Source organism: Mirounga angustirostris, unplaced genomic scaffold, assembly GCF_029215605.1.
Source record: "Mirounga angustirostris isolate CCGP_5_RB_7025 unplaced genomic scaffold, mMirAng1.0.hap1 SCAF_16, whole genome shotgun sequence".
Classification (NCBI taxonomy): domain Eukaryota; kingdom Metazoa; phylum Chordata; class Mammalia; order Carnivora; family Phocidae; genus Mirounga; species Mirounga angustirostris.
Genome location: NW_026991724.1, coordinates 55655424 through 55672845, shown reverse-complemented (window position 1 = coordinate 55672845; position 17422 = coordinate 55655424). Strand labels below are relative to the sequence as shown.

The 17422-nt window shown below is 38.9% G+C and overlaps 1 protein-coding gene across 4 annotated transcripts in view; it reads left to right on the top strand.

The window, feature by feature from the left end:
• Nucleotides 1-17422, top strand: part of LOC123856088 (KRAB domain-containing protein 5-like) — a 212269-nt gene that overhangs the window by 188169 nt on the left and 6678 nt on the right. Inside the window, exon 10 of one of the 4 annotated variants that reach the window (XM_064581745.1) lies at nucleotides 5252-16046. The exons of 2 other annotated variants lie outside the window; for them this stretch is intronic. In XM_064581745.1, the coding sequence (XP_064437815.1) occupies nucleotides 5252-7146 (1895 nt within the window). In that variant the 3' untranslated portion in view covers nucleotides 7147-16046. Of the gene's footprint in view, nucleotides 1-5251; nucleotides 16047-17422 lie in introns of those variants that run through there. One more of the 4 variants, XM_064581749.1, reaches the window with a different exon arrangement.

Below are 17422 nucleotides of genomic sequence, written 5' to 3'. Positions count from 1 at the left end.
TGGAAAATTGTTAGAGGCCAACTTGTTACATTTATAGAATGTGTGTAATCTTGGAATTTTTATAGTTAAGATTATCCATGGACTGGGGCACCTGGGTGGCTCAGTTGGTTAAGCGACTGCCTTCGGCTCAGGTCATGATCCCGGAGTCCCAGGATCGAGTCCCGCATCGGGCTCCCTGCTCAGCGAGGAGCCTGCTTCTCCCTCTAACCTTCCCCCCTCTCATGTACTCTCTCTCTCTTATTCTCGCTCTCTCAAATAAACAAATCTTTAAAAAAAAAAAAAAAAAAAGATTATCCATGGACTTTATTCAAAACAAAATAGACATTCATGGGTGTGTTGTTGCTTTTGTTTGTTCATTTGTTTTGTTTTTCGTTGTACATATTAGTGAAATCATATGGTATTTGTCTCTGATGTATTTCACATAGCATAATACCTTCTAGGTCTGTCCACGTTGTAACAAATAGCTAGAAACAACAAAAAATGCAGAAACAGACCCATAAATACATTGAACAACCTGCTGGTTACCAGAGTGACCCCAATGGTAGGATGGGCAAAATAGGTAAAGGGTAATGGGAAGTACAGAGTTTTAGTTATGGAATTAATGAGTCATGGGGATAAAAGATATAGCATAGGGAATACATTCAATGCTATTATAATAACATTGTATAGTGACAGACAGTAGCTCACTTGTGGTGAGCATCATAGAACCTATAGAGTTGTGAAATCACTGTTGTACACCTCAACTGATGTGATATTGTATGTCAGTTACAATTTTTTTTGTCAGTTATACCTTAATAGAAAACAAAATAGGGGGATGCCTGGGTGACTCAGTCGTTGAGCATCTGCCTTTGGCTCAGGTCATGATCCCAGGGTCCTGGGATTGGGTTGCACACCGGCTCCTTGCTCCACGGGGAGGCTGCTTCTCCCTCTGACTGCCGCTGCCCCCTGCTTGTGCGCTCACTTGCTCTAACTCTCTGACAAATAAATAAAAAAAGAAAAGAAAATAGACACAGATAGGTTGAACTACTTTGTTAAGAAGTTGCATGTAGGGCTCCTGGGTGGCTCATTTGGTTAAGTGACTGCCTTCGTCTCAGGTCATGATCCCAGGGTCCTGGGATCAAGTTCCACATCAGGCTCCCCCTACTCTGCGGGGAGCCTGCTTCTCCCTCTGCCTCTGCCTGCCACTCCCCCTGCTTGTGCTCTCTCTCTCTCTGTCAAATAAATAAATAAAATCTTAAAAAAAAAAAAGGTGCATGTAAAGAAAGCTAACCTACTCTCCAAATGCAGCTAATCCTAGGTATTCATAGTAGGATATAGAGTTAGGATAGCAAATTTCTATGTAACACAATGGAGAAAATGTAAATTATGGAGAAACGGGAGTATATAGGAGAGAAGAGAATGTGGCCAGCAGGGTGCAGAAGTGAATAGGACATAGAAGAGCCTGGAGTCCTCAAAGGCTAAGCAGCCCAGGAGATACAAGGAAGAACAGTAATTTCTCTCTCTTTTTTTTTTTTTAAAGATTTTATATATTTATTTGACAGAGAGAGAAACAGCAAGAGAGGGAACACAAGCAGGGGAAGTGGGAGAGGGAGAAGCAGGCTTCCCGCCGATCAGGGAGCCCGACCTGGGGCTCGATCCTAGGACCCTGGGATCATGACCCGAGCTGAGCTGAAGGTAGACGCCTGACGACTGAGCCACCCAGGCGCCCAAGAACAGCCTTCAGCTGGAGTCATGATCCCAGGATCCTGGGATCGAGCCCCGCATTGGGCTCCCTGCTCCATGGGAAGCCTGCTTCTCCCTCTCCCACTCCCCCTGCTTGTGTTCCTTCTCTTGCTTTGTCTCTCTCTGTCAAATAAATAAATAAAATCTTTTTAAAAAAATTTATAATTTTTCTCATTTATCACCACGTACCTTGGGAGGATTTACTGAAAGATGTGCATTAATCATCTCATTTAATCTGGAAACTCCCGTCTCTGTTTCACTTTGTAGTCAGCTTTGAAAATGAAGGCTCTCTCCTGTGTTTACTGGAGATAATGGAGATTGTAAGTCAGTCAGCATAGGTCCTCCAAGCTTCCATTCTATTACACACTCATGTCACAGACCAACTCTTCCTTAGCATTTCTCTTTTGCTCTGTGGAAGGAAAGCATGCATCATATATGTTCCACTGCCCTAAAATTGTAAAATATAACTCATCACAAAGGTAAATGAGCAAAAATTTAAACAATACGTATTTCATTTCTATCATTTTGTGTTTGTCTCTGTGGTTTGTTTGCAAGACACAAAACCCTTCATTCACAAATAGATTTATGTTTTATGCCCCTGAAGACATATCTTAGACTCAAGGACAGTAAGGAATTTTTGGTCTATCATTTTTATTCTTTTTAATTTAATTTGTAATTTTTTTCTGTATTTTATCCTCACTTACCTCTTTTAGTTGATATATTCTATGATTTAATCACGTTTGCATTCCCATTGTCACTTTGAAACCTGCTGTGAGTCTTCTTTTATAGTTGCCTCTGTTTACTGGTCTGTGTGTTCCTCTTAGACCTATTCAATGTCACACAATCTGGGGTAAAACTCAGGCTCCACTATCACTGAAGTTTTGGCAAGATATTTATTGAAAGATGAAGAACAATACTGTTTTCATAGGTTACTGTGGATTCCTGGATGAATTTATGAAAAAGAGTTAGAATGGCATGTAGTGGGTAGTAAATGTTCAAGAAGAATCGTTGTTTCTGCTCATGGTGTTAGAAGTTGTAATTTCTACAATATTCTTTAATTTCAAAGTCATCCATGATTTCCTCTATGTTTTTTAATTTTTGGAATTTAATAGTGTGGCTCTTGAACTGAGATGTTGGCATCACTTGCAAGCTCATGAGAAATGTAGAAACTCAGACCTCACATAGAAATTCCAATACAGGGCGCCTGGGTGGCTCAGTTGGTTAAGCGACTGCCTTTGGCTCAGGTCATGATCCTGGAGTCCCTGGATCGAGTCCCGCATCGGGCTCCCTGCTCAGCAGGGAGTCTGCTTCTCCCTCTGACCCTCCCCCCTCTCATGTGCTCTCTCTCATTCTCTCTCTCTCAAATAAATAAATAAAATCTTAAAAAGAAAAAAGAAATTCCAATACAAATATGAATTTTAATAAGATGTTCACTTCATTGTCATACACATTAACACTGGAGAAGTAGACCTCTAGCTCACCTTTACTTTTCCATTATTCTATCCCTGTCTTTATGTTTGTAGTACATTATTTTGGTAACAATAGCTTTATAGTATTCTTTTCATCAGTAAGTGTGGTACCACCAACATACTATTCAGTTTCAAGATTGTTCTGGGTATGTGTTATCCTGTGACATCCATATGAATGTTAGGATGGTTTTGATCTTTCTGCCAAAATTGGCATTGGGATTTTGATAAGATTATTTTAAAGGTTATGTTATCGCTTATTCTGATCTCCATTTTATTCATTTCTATTTTTTCTTTTTTAATTCCTTCCTTTACTAAATTTCAGCTATGTTTCTTCTTTTTCTAGTTCCTTGTAGTGTAATGTTAATTTTACTTTATTGCAAATTTTTCTTTTTTTTTAAAGATTTTATTTATTTATTTATTTGAGAGAGAGAATGAGCAGGGAGAGGGGCAGAGGGAAAGGAAGAAGCAGACTCCCCACTGAGCAGGGAGCCTGATGTAGGGCTCCACCCAGGACGGTGGGATCATGACCTGAGCCAAAGGCAGGGGCCTGACCGACTGAGCCACCCAGGCGCCCCTGAATTTTTTCTTAACTCAAGCATTATGTCATAAGAAAATGGAAAAATGAAAGTCTAGGAAGGAAAATTCACAGAAATAAACAATAAAAGTGATGTCCAATAAATAAAATAGCTAAAAAATTAAAATACGGATTCTTAGTGTTTTCTATACATCATGTCGTCTGTGAACAGAAGTAGTTTCTCTTTTCCTTTTTCAGCTGGATTACTTTTATATATTTTTTTCTTGCCTAATTGTTCTGACTATAAAATCCACAACTATGTTGAATCGAAGTGGTGAAGTCACTTCAGTACCTTGTTTCTGATCATACAGAAGGCTTCATTCTTTTACTATTGGATATGTTAGATTTCAGCTTTTAGTACATACATGGCCTTTATTAGGCTGAGTTGATTTCCTTTTATTCCTACTACTGAGTGTTTTAAATCATGAAACAGTGTCCAGTATGCTCACTTTCTTCTTCTGCACGAATAAATGTGATCATGTCATGTTTGATCTTCATTCTTTTCATGTGCTATCCTAAATTTATAGATTTCTTTTTGTTGAAACACCCTGAATTCCAGGAAGAATTCCCACTTGATTATGTTGTAAAATTTGCTCTTGTTTCAGGTTGTTTCCTTTTACTGGGGAGTTTACATGACTATTCGTCTCAGTAGTAATTTTTAGTCTTCTTTGCTTATAGTGTCTTTCTTGGCTTTGTTAATGTGTCATAGAGAGTGTTTTACAATTTCCTTTCTCTTCACTCCTTGGAAATGTTATAGGAGATTTAAAGTACTTTCTCATTAATGTTTGTTTGAATAATTGAGGATATTCATCTCGCATAGGACTTACCTTTGTTAGGAGCTTTTTTTTATTACTCTTTCAATCTACTTAGTAGTGGTAGATCAGTAGAGATTTCCCCCCTCCCCCATGATTGAGTCAAGTAGGTTATACCTTTTTGGAAATTTACACACTTTTTTTATATATATATATCTCTTTGTGGGCGTATAATTATCCATCACTGCTTCTTTTAATTGGCTTTATTTCCATGCTATCAGTTACTCTGCTTTCACTTCTTCACTTTTGATTTTACTGGTCTTCTCTCTGTCATTCGATTTACTTAAAAGTATGTCAATTTTGTGGATCTCTTCTAAAAATCACCTCTTCCTATTGTAGATATTTTTCTGTTTTTGCTATATCGTATTTTGTTGATTTCTATTTTAAGTTTCCTTCCTTTCTTCTAGTTTTGAGCTCAGATAGTACTTTTCCTGATTTTTTGAGGTAAGGAAAGTGATGTGTGCTCCAGCATGACAAGACTTCAGAACTATGTAGTCAGTATGTTGTCTGCAAGTTTATGTCTCCCTGGAGGAATAAAGTCCCAATGATTCCATCAGCCGTCTTGCTGAAGTTCTCTGATTGATTTTATTTTTCCATATTAGAAGTTTTCATTATATTCATCTGAGAGTAGTAAGTGGAATGATCTTACTTTTCTCTTATTCAATATCTTTCAGCTGTATCTTCAAATGGCACCCAGAGTTTCCTGCCAACATTGTGCATAGAAGCTTCTTTCCAAAACGTGGCAGTACGTAGATATAAACATACTGCCCTTGAGAATTTACACTTCCTGGTAGACTGTAACAATGATGGGGAGAGTGAAGAGCATCAAATATATCATGAAGGACATATCCAAACTGAGACAACTGCGCATAATATGAATCTCACTGCCCAAAATGGTGAAGGATATAAAACATTTTGGAAAACATCCCTTCTTAAGTCTGCTACTTCTGCAAAGCAGTGTGTTTCTATTTACAAGGGCTCAAATCAAATGATTAAACATACATATCTGCAGAACGAAAAGTTGGAAAATCTGGAAAGTTGCCTAGTTCATGCTGAAAATAATTATTTCAACCATTTTGAAAGTAGGATTGGATTGACCTTTGAGTCAAATATTTCTGAAAATCAAAGATTTAAAAATGAAGAACAAAGTGCTGAGTGGGATTCATTTGAGAGGTCCTTCACCGAGGAGTTAACCCTACAAAATTACCAGGGCATTTTCAATGAAAACAGAATTGTTCAATGCAGTGAATCTGAGGAAAAATTTAACCCAGGTTCAAATGTTAATACATGTCTGAGGACTCATTTTCCAGAGAACCATTATGAATATGATAAATGTGTGGAAGTCTTTTATCAAAGCTCCAACCTTATTATACATAATAGTATCCCTATGGAAGAGAATCATTATGAATATAATGAATGTGAGAAAGCTCTTAACCAGTCTCCCAGTGTTGGTGATTATCAGAGTATTCATGTGGGAAAAGACTCATACAGATGTTATAAACCTGGGAATATGTTCAGTCAGTCATCAAGACTAAATATACATAACACAATCGGTACTGAACAAAAAAGTTACATTTGTAAGGAATGTGGCAAAGCCTTTGACTGGCACTCAACACTGTGTCAACATCAGCCAATGTATATTGGAGGAAAACCTTACAAATATGAGGAATGTGGCAAGGTTTTTATCCACCACTCACACTTTACGCAACATGACAGAATTCGTACTGGAGAGAAAATCTACCAATGTAAAGAATGTGGCAAGTGCTTTAACCATCACTCAAATCTTAGTCGCCATTACAGAATTCATACTGGAGAGAAACCTTACCAATGTAAAGAATGTGGCATGGCCTTTAACCAGCACTCAGTGCTTACTCGACATCACAGAATTCACACTGGAGAGAAACCTTACCAATGTAAAGAATGTGGCAAGGCCTTCAACCAACACTCAAACCTTACTCAACATCACAGAATTCATACTAGAGAGAAACCTTATCAATGTAAAGAATGTGGCCAGGTCTTTAACCATCACTCAAGCCTTACTCAACATCACAGAATTCATAGTGGAGAGAAACCTTATCAATGTAAAGAATGTGGCCAAGCCTTTAACCAGCACTCAAACCTTACCCGACATCACAGAATTCATACTGGAGAGAAACCTTACCAATGTAAAGAATGTGGCAAGGCCTTTAACCAGCACTCAAAGCTTACTGAACATCACAGAATTCATACTGGAGAGAAACCGTTCATATGTACAGAATGTGGTCAAGCCTTTAACCGGCACTCACACCTTACTCGACATCACAGAATTCATACTGGAGAGAAACCTTACCAATGTAAGGAATGTGGCAAGGCCTTTAACCAGCACTCAAAGCTTACTGAACATCACAGAATTCATACTGGGGAAAAACCTTACATATGCAAAGAATGTGGCAAGGCCTTTAACCGACACTCACACCTGACTCGACATCACAGAATTCATTTTGGACAGAAACCTTACATATGTAAGGAATGTGGCCATGCCTTTATCCAGCACTCACACCTGAGTCAACATCACAGAATTCATACTTGAGGGAAAGCTTACCAAAGTAAAGAATGTGGGAAGGCCTTTAATCACTGTTCAACCTTTACTCATTATCACAGAATTCATAGTGGAGCAAACCTTACAATTTTAAAGAGTGTGAGAAAACTTTTAAGGACTACTCACCCCTTACTCCACATTAGAGAATTCATAGTGGAGAGTAACCATAAAATTGTAAAGAATGTGGAAAGGCTTTTAAGCAGTGGTAATTCCTGATCAGAGAAAGTGTATTGGAGAAGATTATGAAATATGAAGAATTTTGCAAGCCCTTTACTCAGAGGTCACGTTTCATTCAACATCACAGAATTCATACTGGGGAAGAACTTATAAATGTAAAGAACATGGGAAAACTTTTAGAACTGCTCAACCCTTTCCAGCATCTCAGAGTTTATACTGAGGAGAAACATCACAAAGTTAAAGGGTGTCACAAGTCTCTAGCTGGAACTCACAACTTACTCAACATCAAAGCAATCATACAGCATAGATAAATGTAAAATGTAGAGAAAGTTGCAGTGCCTTTAACTGGAATTCAGTCTATACTCAGTATCCCAAAATGCACACTAGATTCAAACCCTAGAAACATAATCAATGAGGAGAGACCTTCATTTTAAATATTCACTGTAGCAAACACCAGAGAGTACATAAAGGTAAGTTACTTGAAAGATGTAAATATTTAGAAATGTATGTAAGTAAACGTCAAATGTCAATAATATCACAGAAATCAAGTAGAAAGCAGTACATGAGTCAATCTATTCAGACATTATATCAAAATACTCATTATAGGGACTAATACAAAGTTAAACACTTAGAAAATGTATATGCTATTATGCTTCAAAAGAACAATTGGATGGATTTTTGCATAGATATCATTAATTTTGATATGTCCTTTTTTTTGTTTTTGATTATGTTCTTGTTTTTTGGGGTTTGTTTTTTGTTTTGTTTTGTGTTTTGTTTTGGTTCATTGACCCTATCTGGGATTTGTGACTAGCAAATATTAACGTATTTGTACTCTCAAATCACTTGAGAAAATTCATTTATTCCTAGTGGGTTTGTGAAAGTATGTGGCTGATTGTTGTTGCATCAAAGATATGAGATGCCCTTCTTCATTAGGTGGGACTCATGCATATCTAATTGTCCATGGAAGAAGAAAGACAATATAACATATAATATATGAAGAAAATCTAAATGGAGATGCTGTTTGTGGTTGTAACATTAATGTCAGTTATGATGGAAGAAGTGTTCAGAACATCATTATTCTCCATTTATTAAAACTAAAGAACTTCCTGGATATTATAAATAAAATATTTTCTCATCTGGTCTTTGAGAAAAAAGAGGTGTCAGTCCAGTAAAATACTGATGTATCTTCATAATAGCTATAGTTAGAAGTAGAGGATGTCAGGTGATGTGCTTGAAATGAAGAAATCCTCAAAGATACCAAAAGAGGATAACTCTTTCCTAAAATGGCATAGGATTACACATAAAATTTTTAAGAATGATTTCATGCCTGAAAACAATGGAAATCACTACTCCCACATCATGATATCAGCACACAAATGCTTTTTAATGCTTGTATTTCGTATTTCCAAAAAGGGTTATACAGTGGATTTAAAATGTATAACTTAGTCTGTGTGTGAACGTAATATATTTTAATTAATAAAACATAATGATTTTTAACATGTTATCATGGATGAGTAGTGAATGAAGTGTTATCCCACCATGAATGTTAACCTATCTCATTTTACATAAGGTTGTAGGCAACTGATGAAATCTATCACTTATTCAGTAATCGTGTGGAATAACATACCTAGTAATCCGTTTCCTCGGTGGCCTTAAAGTCTAAATAATGTCTGATTACTTTCCCCCTTGTTTATCTACTGTATCATTTTCTCCTCTTTGGGACTAGTGGGGTATTATAACAGACATATTACAGATTATATGGGGGTCTTATTGAGTGATTAGCTCAAGTACTCCATGATACTGCTACTTGGCATCCATTTTGTGTTGACAGTACTTTTGCAGGGGACTTGAATTGACAGCAGCTTCTCTCGCTAGTGCATTCCCTAGACAATACCCTGCAGAGTCACCAGTTAATGTAACCTCTGACATGACATTCCCAATCCGCGCTTGTGAGCAACCATGTCCCCTAACTACCATGACTTTCCCCTCGTGTGTCCCTTAGAGAAGACTCTCACAGAGCTTACCTAAACCTATTTTAGTTTTAATGGCCCGATCTGGATATAGCCCTGGGACTCTAAAGCACTGCACCATGGCCCCTAATAAAGTTATGTGCCCTACTTCATACGTGGGGGTGTTGTTTTGATGTTTCTGTGAAGTAAAGACACACTTATATCAGTGCTTGGTGTATAATAGATCCCCATAAGTAGGAGAAACCTATTCCAATAGGAGTGATGCTGTAGCCCCAAGTAAGGGATAGAAAATACAGAGGATGAAGAATTGGCATGACTTCTGCATGTAGAGGAGGACACCTGTCCCAGGTTGCACAACTGACTCCCTGGATTTAGAAAAATAACATCTACTTGTTTATTTCCTAGTTACCTCCAGATCTCCAGTTCTATTTATCCTCATTTTTATTTCCAGCTACATAGGCATCACAGACATTCTTCTTTGCCTGTGTTGTGGCTAGAGTATCTTCAGTAAATGCTTCATTGAGATGAGAAAGATATAAGGCCAATGGGTATAAATTCAGACATTTAGCACTGGGTTGTGGGATGTGAATATAAGTAATACATGATGATGGCACCAAACTTAGAAAAATAAGACCTATTAAAATGTGAAGAACTCTTTCTGATGTGGGGAGGGAACCAGAGGTGGTTCCCCTCTAGCCACTGCAAAGGCCCAGGCAGCTCTTGGTGTTGTCTTCTGATGAATAAATATAATGGACATAAGGAATTGGCTAATGTGGGTTCCTGAGCATTAGGGAAGTTCTCCCTTATGTTCATGATTTAATTGAATTCCTTTGTGTGGATGAGGACCAGATGCTGTTGGATAACAATGATGACTGATTGCTCAGGCCTAGATCAGTGGCAGTGGATGGAGTAGGGGGAGTTGGATGACGCAAACATTGTGGGCATAGCTTAAAAATGTCACATGGCAGCGTGGCTGTCGAAGATGAAGAAGCCTTCTGGACACTGTAATGAACGGGATCAGCAAGGTGTGTGCTGTGTTTGCAGAAAGCGCTAGTATCCCAGGTATATAACCCCAACGTAGGTTAGATCCACTGTAGGTGGTGACTTTTCAGGGAAGGTGATGCACTGTTGTGCGGGACCTTCCTCCCTTTAGTCGGTGCCATGATGAGTGTAGTCCCGAGCTCTGGCTCTGGCAGTTGCATGGATTTGTTGGAGGAGTTCAACAGTCAGTAGCCACGAACATTTCTACTTCAAGCAGTCTAGCCCAAGTGTTCATTGACTGAGAAATGAACAAAGAAGATACGAGATATATATAATGAAATTTTGCATGGCCATAAAAAGGAGTTCAATCTTTCTATTTGCAATGACATGGAGGGAGCTAGAGTGTATTATGCTAAGTGAATGAAATCAGAGAAAGACAAATACCATAGGATTTCACTCATGTGGAATATACGAAACAAACAAGCAAAGGGGAAAAAAGAAGACCAGCAAATCATGAGAGACTCGAATGTCAACTATAGAGAAGAAACTGATGGATACCAGTGTGGAGCTGGATTGGAGAATGGGTTAAATAAGTGATGGGAATGAAGCTGTGCATTCTCTTGTTGTTGAGAACTGGGTATTGTATGAAAATGTACAATCACTATTGTACACGTGGAACTAATATTACATTGTATGTTAACTAACTGGAATTTAAATAAAACCTTTTTAAAAATGTTTTGTTTTTTACAAATATAAGAAAACTTTTAACTGACGTGCAGCCGTGGCAGAAAATATACCTTTGTAAAAAAAATGAAAGATTTATCTTTTCTCCATTCCTGATTCCTCCAGAATTCAGAAAATCTCAGTAACTATTCTTACATTTTTATGCCAATATGTGTATTTGCATAATTTCAGTAAAAAATCTGTTCTCATTGTGGTAAGACACAGTCAAACACTGGTTATACAACCAAGGCTTTGACTAGAATGTTCATGCTAAGAAAGAGCTGCATAGACTCAGATATGATGAGACAGCTGTAAGGAACTAAGATTGAACTATATCGAGTCAATAAAGCCTCCTTGGAAATGTCAGCCTGATACTTTGCTTATAGAATTCCCCACAGCTTACCAGGTGAGCAAGGAAGATCACTTCCCAACAGCTGCAGAAACCTCAGGATATTTAGGGGACTGCATGAAGACAGAAATTCACTCAAATCTGTAGTTATTGTAGACAAAGTCTGGTATCAAGTATTTGGCTTGGCTTGTGGCCTAGAGAAGCTATTAAAAGCTCAATCTAGAGATTGCGTATGAAAAGTTCCAGCAAAGCTGTTTTGTTTTGTTTAAGATTTATTTATTCATTTAAGAGAGAGAGAGGATCAGGGTAGAGACAGAGGGAGAGGGAGACAAGCAGACTCCCACTGAGGAGGGAGCCCAAGGTGGGTCTTGGTCCCAAGACCCTGAGATCATGACCTGAGCCGAAACCAAGACTCAGACGCCCAACAGACTGAAAACAGCCCTGAAAGCTGTTTTGAAAGAGTCTATAGGTCAACCTCTATTCTTCCTGCACTTATGTAAATAATCAGGCCATTTTTTTTTTTTTTTTACTTAGACTTGTTTTGCAATCAAATTATTATCAATTTGGTTATCTTTGGTAAAAATGCAGGTAAGTATAGAGAAAAACTGTATTTCAATAACACATCTTTATAGATACTGGATTTTAATACTATTCTTTATCAACTGAACTACATCCTGATTTCTTCTAGTGTCTCCGGTGCTGGCTATAAGTCCCTAAACATTTTTATTTGCCTCCCACCTTTCTGACTTGGAATCATTTGAGAACTAAAATTGCCTCTTTTCCTGAAGCTCTGCAAACGTAATATGAATGACTTGATAGGGGCACCTGGGTGGCTCAGTCGTTCAGCGTCTGCCTTCGGCTCAGGTCATGGTCCCGGGGTCCTGGGATCGAGCCCCGCATCGGGCTCCCTGCTCAGCAGGAAGCGTGCTTCTCCCTCTCCCACTCCCCCTGCTTGTGTTCCCTCTCTTGCTATGTCTCTTGTCTGTCAAATAAATAAATAAAATCTTTTTTAAAAATATGAATGACTTGATAAAAAGGAATTGTCACAATAGCTCATGCATAGACAGTCTTAGGGCTGTCACTCTATGGGCCACTGAAATATTACCAACGGCATTTAAACTATAAACAAGGAAGGTCTGTCAGGTTGCCCCTACCTGCCCTCACTCTGTCTGAAGACACTTCAAATCTGACATCCAGAAGTGTGCTCAACTGGCTACCCTTAGAAGTCAGAACCTGGCTTAATAGTCTATCTGATCATGAAGCATATTTCATTTGATTTCATATAAATGCCTCATTTAATCACATTACTTGTGTCACTGGGCTAACTTTGAGAGAGAGCTTGTTTGGAGGTTCCAGCAGGGGAGCACAGCTACTCGTATACCCTTGACCGGAGAACGGTCCTCCTCTATCGGGGAAGGTCGTCCTCTTCGACCGAGCGCGCAGCTTCGGGAGGGACGCACGTGGAGCGGTGAGGGAGGAAGGGGACACCCGTCTAGCCAGCCAGATCAGCCGAATCAACCCTGGCGATCAATGGGGTGACAGATGTCGCAGCCAGATCGCCCTCACATCCCACAGGGCTAACTTTGAAAAGTACGTCTTTATCACTGGCTCCTGAAATGAGGTTAACTAAACTGACCTATTGTCAGGAGTAAAATGTTGGATCACTGACATGAAATAATCGATCAGGTCAACTTTTAATACGTGAAACTCCCCAGGAAGTTTCAGATGGAGGAACTGAGGAGGAGGGATCAGATGGAGGGATCAGGACAGCCTCTCCGTCCTCCCAACCCCCCGAATGTGTCATTTTGGCCTGTGGATAACTTGAGCCGAAGGTACCTGAGAACCTGCAGACTCCAGAGAACATCCCCACCCCCCCTTAAACCCATAGAAGAATCTAAATTGCGGGGGGGAGGGTCTTTCAGTGACAAAGTTTATCTTAGTTACCCATCTATAAGGTAGGACAAACATCTAATTACCAAATAGTTGCTCTTCTTACCACCCTGTGAAGGGTTTTTCTTTCCTGTGAAGCTCCAGGTCCCGACCCTCTTTTCCTTAGTTCAAGATGACATTTTTACCTCGTCTTACCTGACAGTCTTTTGAATTTCCATGTCTCTGTGGACTCCCTGTATTTTCACATATTTAATTTGATAGTTTCCTGTTAATGTCTCCTGTCAATTTGATTCTTAGTCCGGGTAGAAGGGTCTTTGAAGGGACATGAATTCTTATTCTCTGACAGAGTATTTAATTTTAGTTCCTCATTTCCTGGCATCCTATTTATTTATTTGAGAGAGAGCGCACAAGCTGGGGGGAGGAGCAGAGGGATCAGGAGTAAGGAGCCAGACAAGGTGCTCCATCCCAGGACCCCAGGGTCATGACCTGAGCTTAAGGCAGATGCTTAACTGGCTGAGCCAATCAGGCACCCTTCCTGGCATCTTAATAAAATAAAAATATGGTGGAGCAGTATGAAGTACTTTTACAGGAGTTGACATTTTTGAGGTCAATTTTTGTCACTGTTTCAGTAGGTCCCTTTTTTGTTTCCTTCATGGATACTATCTTGTCAATGTTTCCTTTAAAATCTTCTTAGTAGCAATCAAAATAGGTATTCCACTCAATTTGTATAGTTTAGTAGATTGCTCTCAAGGAGGATGCATAAGTACACAAATTAAGTATTTCAAGGGGTCTTCATTTAGGCCACTTCAGCATTACTTTAATCATTAGTGTAGTTTTTATTTAGATACTTGCAAATATCTAATCCTTGTGTGTAAAACATGAATCCTACCAGATTGCTGAAAGGTGGTTCTCCATCACTTTTTTCCAATTGTGATGGTTTATTTTCCATCCTAGTGGGCTGAAATGCTCAGCACTACCTAAGGGGATTTAGCTGTGAATGAATGTGCTAATTAGAGTGATTGGTCCCTCAGTGTCACCCTGGAGATGATTGATTGTATTTTGTGTCTTGGTTTTCTCTGGAGTTAGCCTGGCTAAATTTTAAGTGCTCAGCATGCTAAGTGGCTGATTCTTCTATGCTCCCCCTGATGGAGCAACTAAAGCATTTGTACTGTGAATGGGAATCCCTGTGGGATGGCTGCCGGGTGCTAAAGTTGACCTTGCCATACTGAGAGAAGCTAATTTTCTTTGTCTTTGGATTCATTCAGAAACTCATCTACAAAATGACACAAGCATTTAAATTGGCCTCATTATGAAGAATTTTAAAATTCTAAGAAGGAGATGCATCTGTGCCATAGACCTGCAGTCTGCTTCTCCTGACTCAAAAGTATATGGTGCCCATGCAATATTAGAAAGAAAGTCATCTTCCTTTTATTGAAGTCATAACTGAACACCAGCCTATTTTGTAACATGCAGCCTAATGGGCTGCAAGTGGAGAGCTAGATCAGACACACTGATTCCCATTGCTGGCCAAAAAACAACTTCAACTACACAAGCACACAACCAGAACCACAAAATTCTCAGATTCTGTAACCTATTATAACCAACAGAGGACTAGTCCTCACTGAAATGAGTTTATCATGAAACTCCAACCAAGTAATAAGAAATTTGTTATTGTTGATCCTCTACCAAGAGAGGTCTTCCCAGCCAGATGCCTTGTTTCTCTCATTGCAAAATGAAAGTGCTGTAGTCAAGACTCATTTCACTTTTTCCTTCATAGTCTTTTTTTTTTTTAGGATTTTATTCACTTATTTGACAGAGAAAGACACAGCGAGAGAGGGAGCCCAAGCAGGGGGAGTGGGAGAGGGAGAAACAGGCTTCCAGCTGAGCAGGGAGCCCGATGCGGGGCTCGATCCCAGGACCCTGGGATCATGACCTGAGCCAAAGGCAGACACTTAATGACTGAGCCACCCAGGCACCCCTCCTTCATAATCTTTTTAAAGCTAAATTTTTGATATGCACAGTCCTTTTAAACTAAACTTTTTTGTTTTTCATAACAGTTTAACTCTAAATTTTATTTTGTTCATTTAAAATAGAACAATTGGGGTGCCTGGGTGGCTTGGTCAGTTGGGCGTCTGCCTTTGGCTCAGGTTGTGATCCCAGGGTCCTGGGAGTGAGCCCCATGTCGGGCTCCCTGCTCAGTGGGGAGTTTGCTTCTCCCTCTCCCTCTGCTTCTCTCCCCAGCTTGTGCTCTCTCTCTTTCTCTCTCAAATAAATAAAAAGAACTTTAAGAAAAAAAAAAGTTAAAATATAATAACTGTTTTTGACATGAATTTTTGATTACATATATATTTGTAGGTTGAGACCAAATGGGCCAAGTCTTGGGCCGGTGACATTTGTGATGTATCAGAATAAATGTAAAGGGGTCACAAATATTACAGTCCTAAAAAGCTCCTTGCTTTATAAATGCTTTACTTCTGGTGTTCTATATAATGGGATATATTAAACTAACAACTTGTATATATAGTATGTCCGCATTTCCTAGGAACTTGCCTTGAATCCATTTTTAACAACAAATATTGTGCAGGTTGGGCAGTTATACTTTTCAGGCCAGTTTGGATAAACTTTTAAAGGAAATTTTAAACTTCAGTGTTCTTCTGTATTCAAGCCCAAAGCACATCCGTGCTAGTGTAGGACTCAGAAGGGAAATATGTTTCTCCCGAGTATTTGAGAAAATGTGAAGTCCTTTTGAGAAAATCTAAGAAACATAACAATCCTAGCCTGACGGCACTAAGGAAAAAGGACCTCATTCACTCTTTCCCGCTGTGATTTACTGGCCCCTACTGACTTCCAAATTGGATCACTGTAGTAAGTTATCTATGCTGGTATCTCTGAAAGTAAGCCCCGGGATCCGTATTTGTTTTGTGTTCTTAAATCAGCAAGAATAATAGATTTGATGGTGTGAAATTAGAAGTGTCGAGGGGTTTCTTTAGTGACTGAGCAAAATGATGTCTCCGACTTATTGTGACGTGTTTTCACTATATGTGCTTTGTACGTGTCATATTGTTTCATTATAGATTAAATTCTTGTTCCTTCATTTGTATTGTTATATATCTAATATTTTATTGATGTGAAAATCAAATTGTGTCATAAAAATCTCTCTAGATTTAAGCAGATTTGAAAATGTTATGTTAAACAGGATTGCTGGAGGGGAGGGGGATGGGGTATGATTCAAGGAGGGCATGTGATGTAATGAGCACTGGATATTATATAAGACTGATGAATCATAGGCCTGTACCTCTGAAACCAATAATACATTATATGTTAATTAATTGAATTTAAATAAAAATGTTTTAAAAGAAAGAAAAATGTTATTTTACAAAGAAACATTTACAGGTAGGATTCAGCCTTCCATTGCCCTTCATTGCCTGAATTGTATCCCATCTCAAAAGACTTCAAATGAGAAAAAATACCTTTCTTCTTTATGTTAGAGGTTTTATTAGTTGCATCTGGTAGTTATATCTGTAGAGTAGTGCTGATTAAATACTTATAAGCTAGTGGGTTTCCATTCCTATGTCTTGAGCGTAGGCAACATATTCCTTGGCTGGTACGGCTGTGCCTGGAGCCATATGACCAGTAGTTTGAATTCTTTCATCTGAACTGACAAGATCAATGCTGGCTTCATTTTTGTGTTGATCCTATCAGGAGCATTAATTTCCATCCCCTTCAACGCCCTTCTAGATGGACTAAGAATCCAGTTGCAATGAGACAATTAACAGATCATATTAAATTTCCTAATTATAAGGAACCCTCAAAGACATGGAAATCCCAAAGACATTCAGGCAAAATGAGGTATTTATGACATCCTGAAGTATGGAGGTGAGTCTGGGACTTTCAAGTGGAGAAATGCACTTCCAGGGAAATAAGAAGAGCAGGGATGCCTGGGTGTCTCAGTCATTGAAGTGTCTGACCCTTGATTTTGGTTCAGGTCATGATCTCAGGTGGTAAGATAGAGCCCCGTGTCCAGCTCCACACTCAGCAGGAGTCTGCTTGAGATTTTCTCTCTCCCTCTCCTGCCCTTCCCCCCTGCTTGTGCGCACTATAAATAAACAAACAAACACTTAAAAAAAAAAAGAGCAGATCTTTGTTAATTAGATACTTGCCCTGTCACCCAGATAAA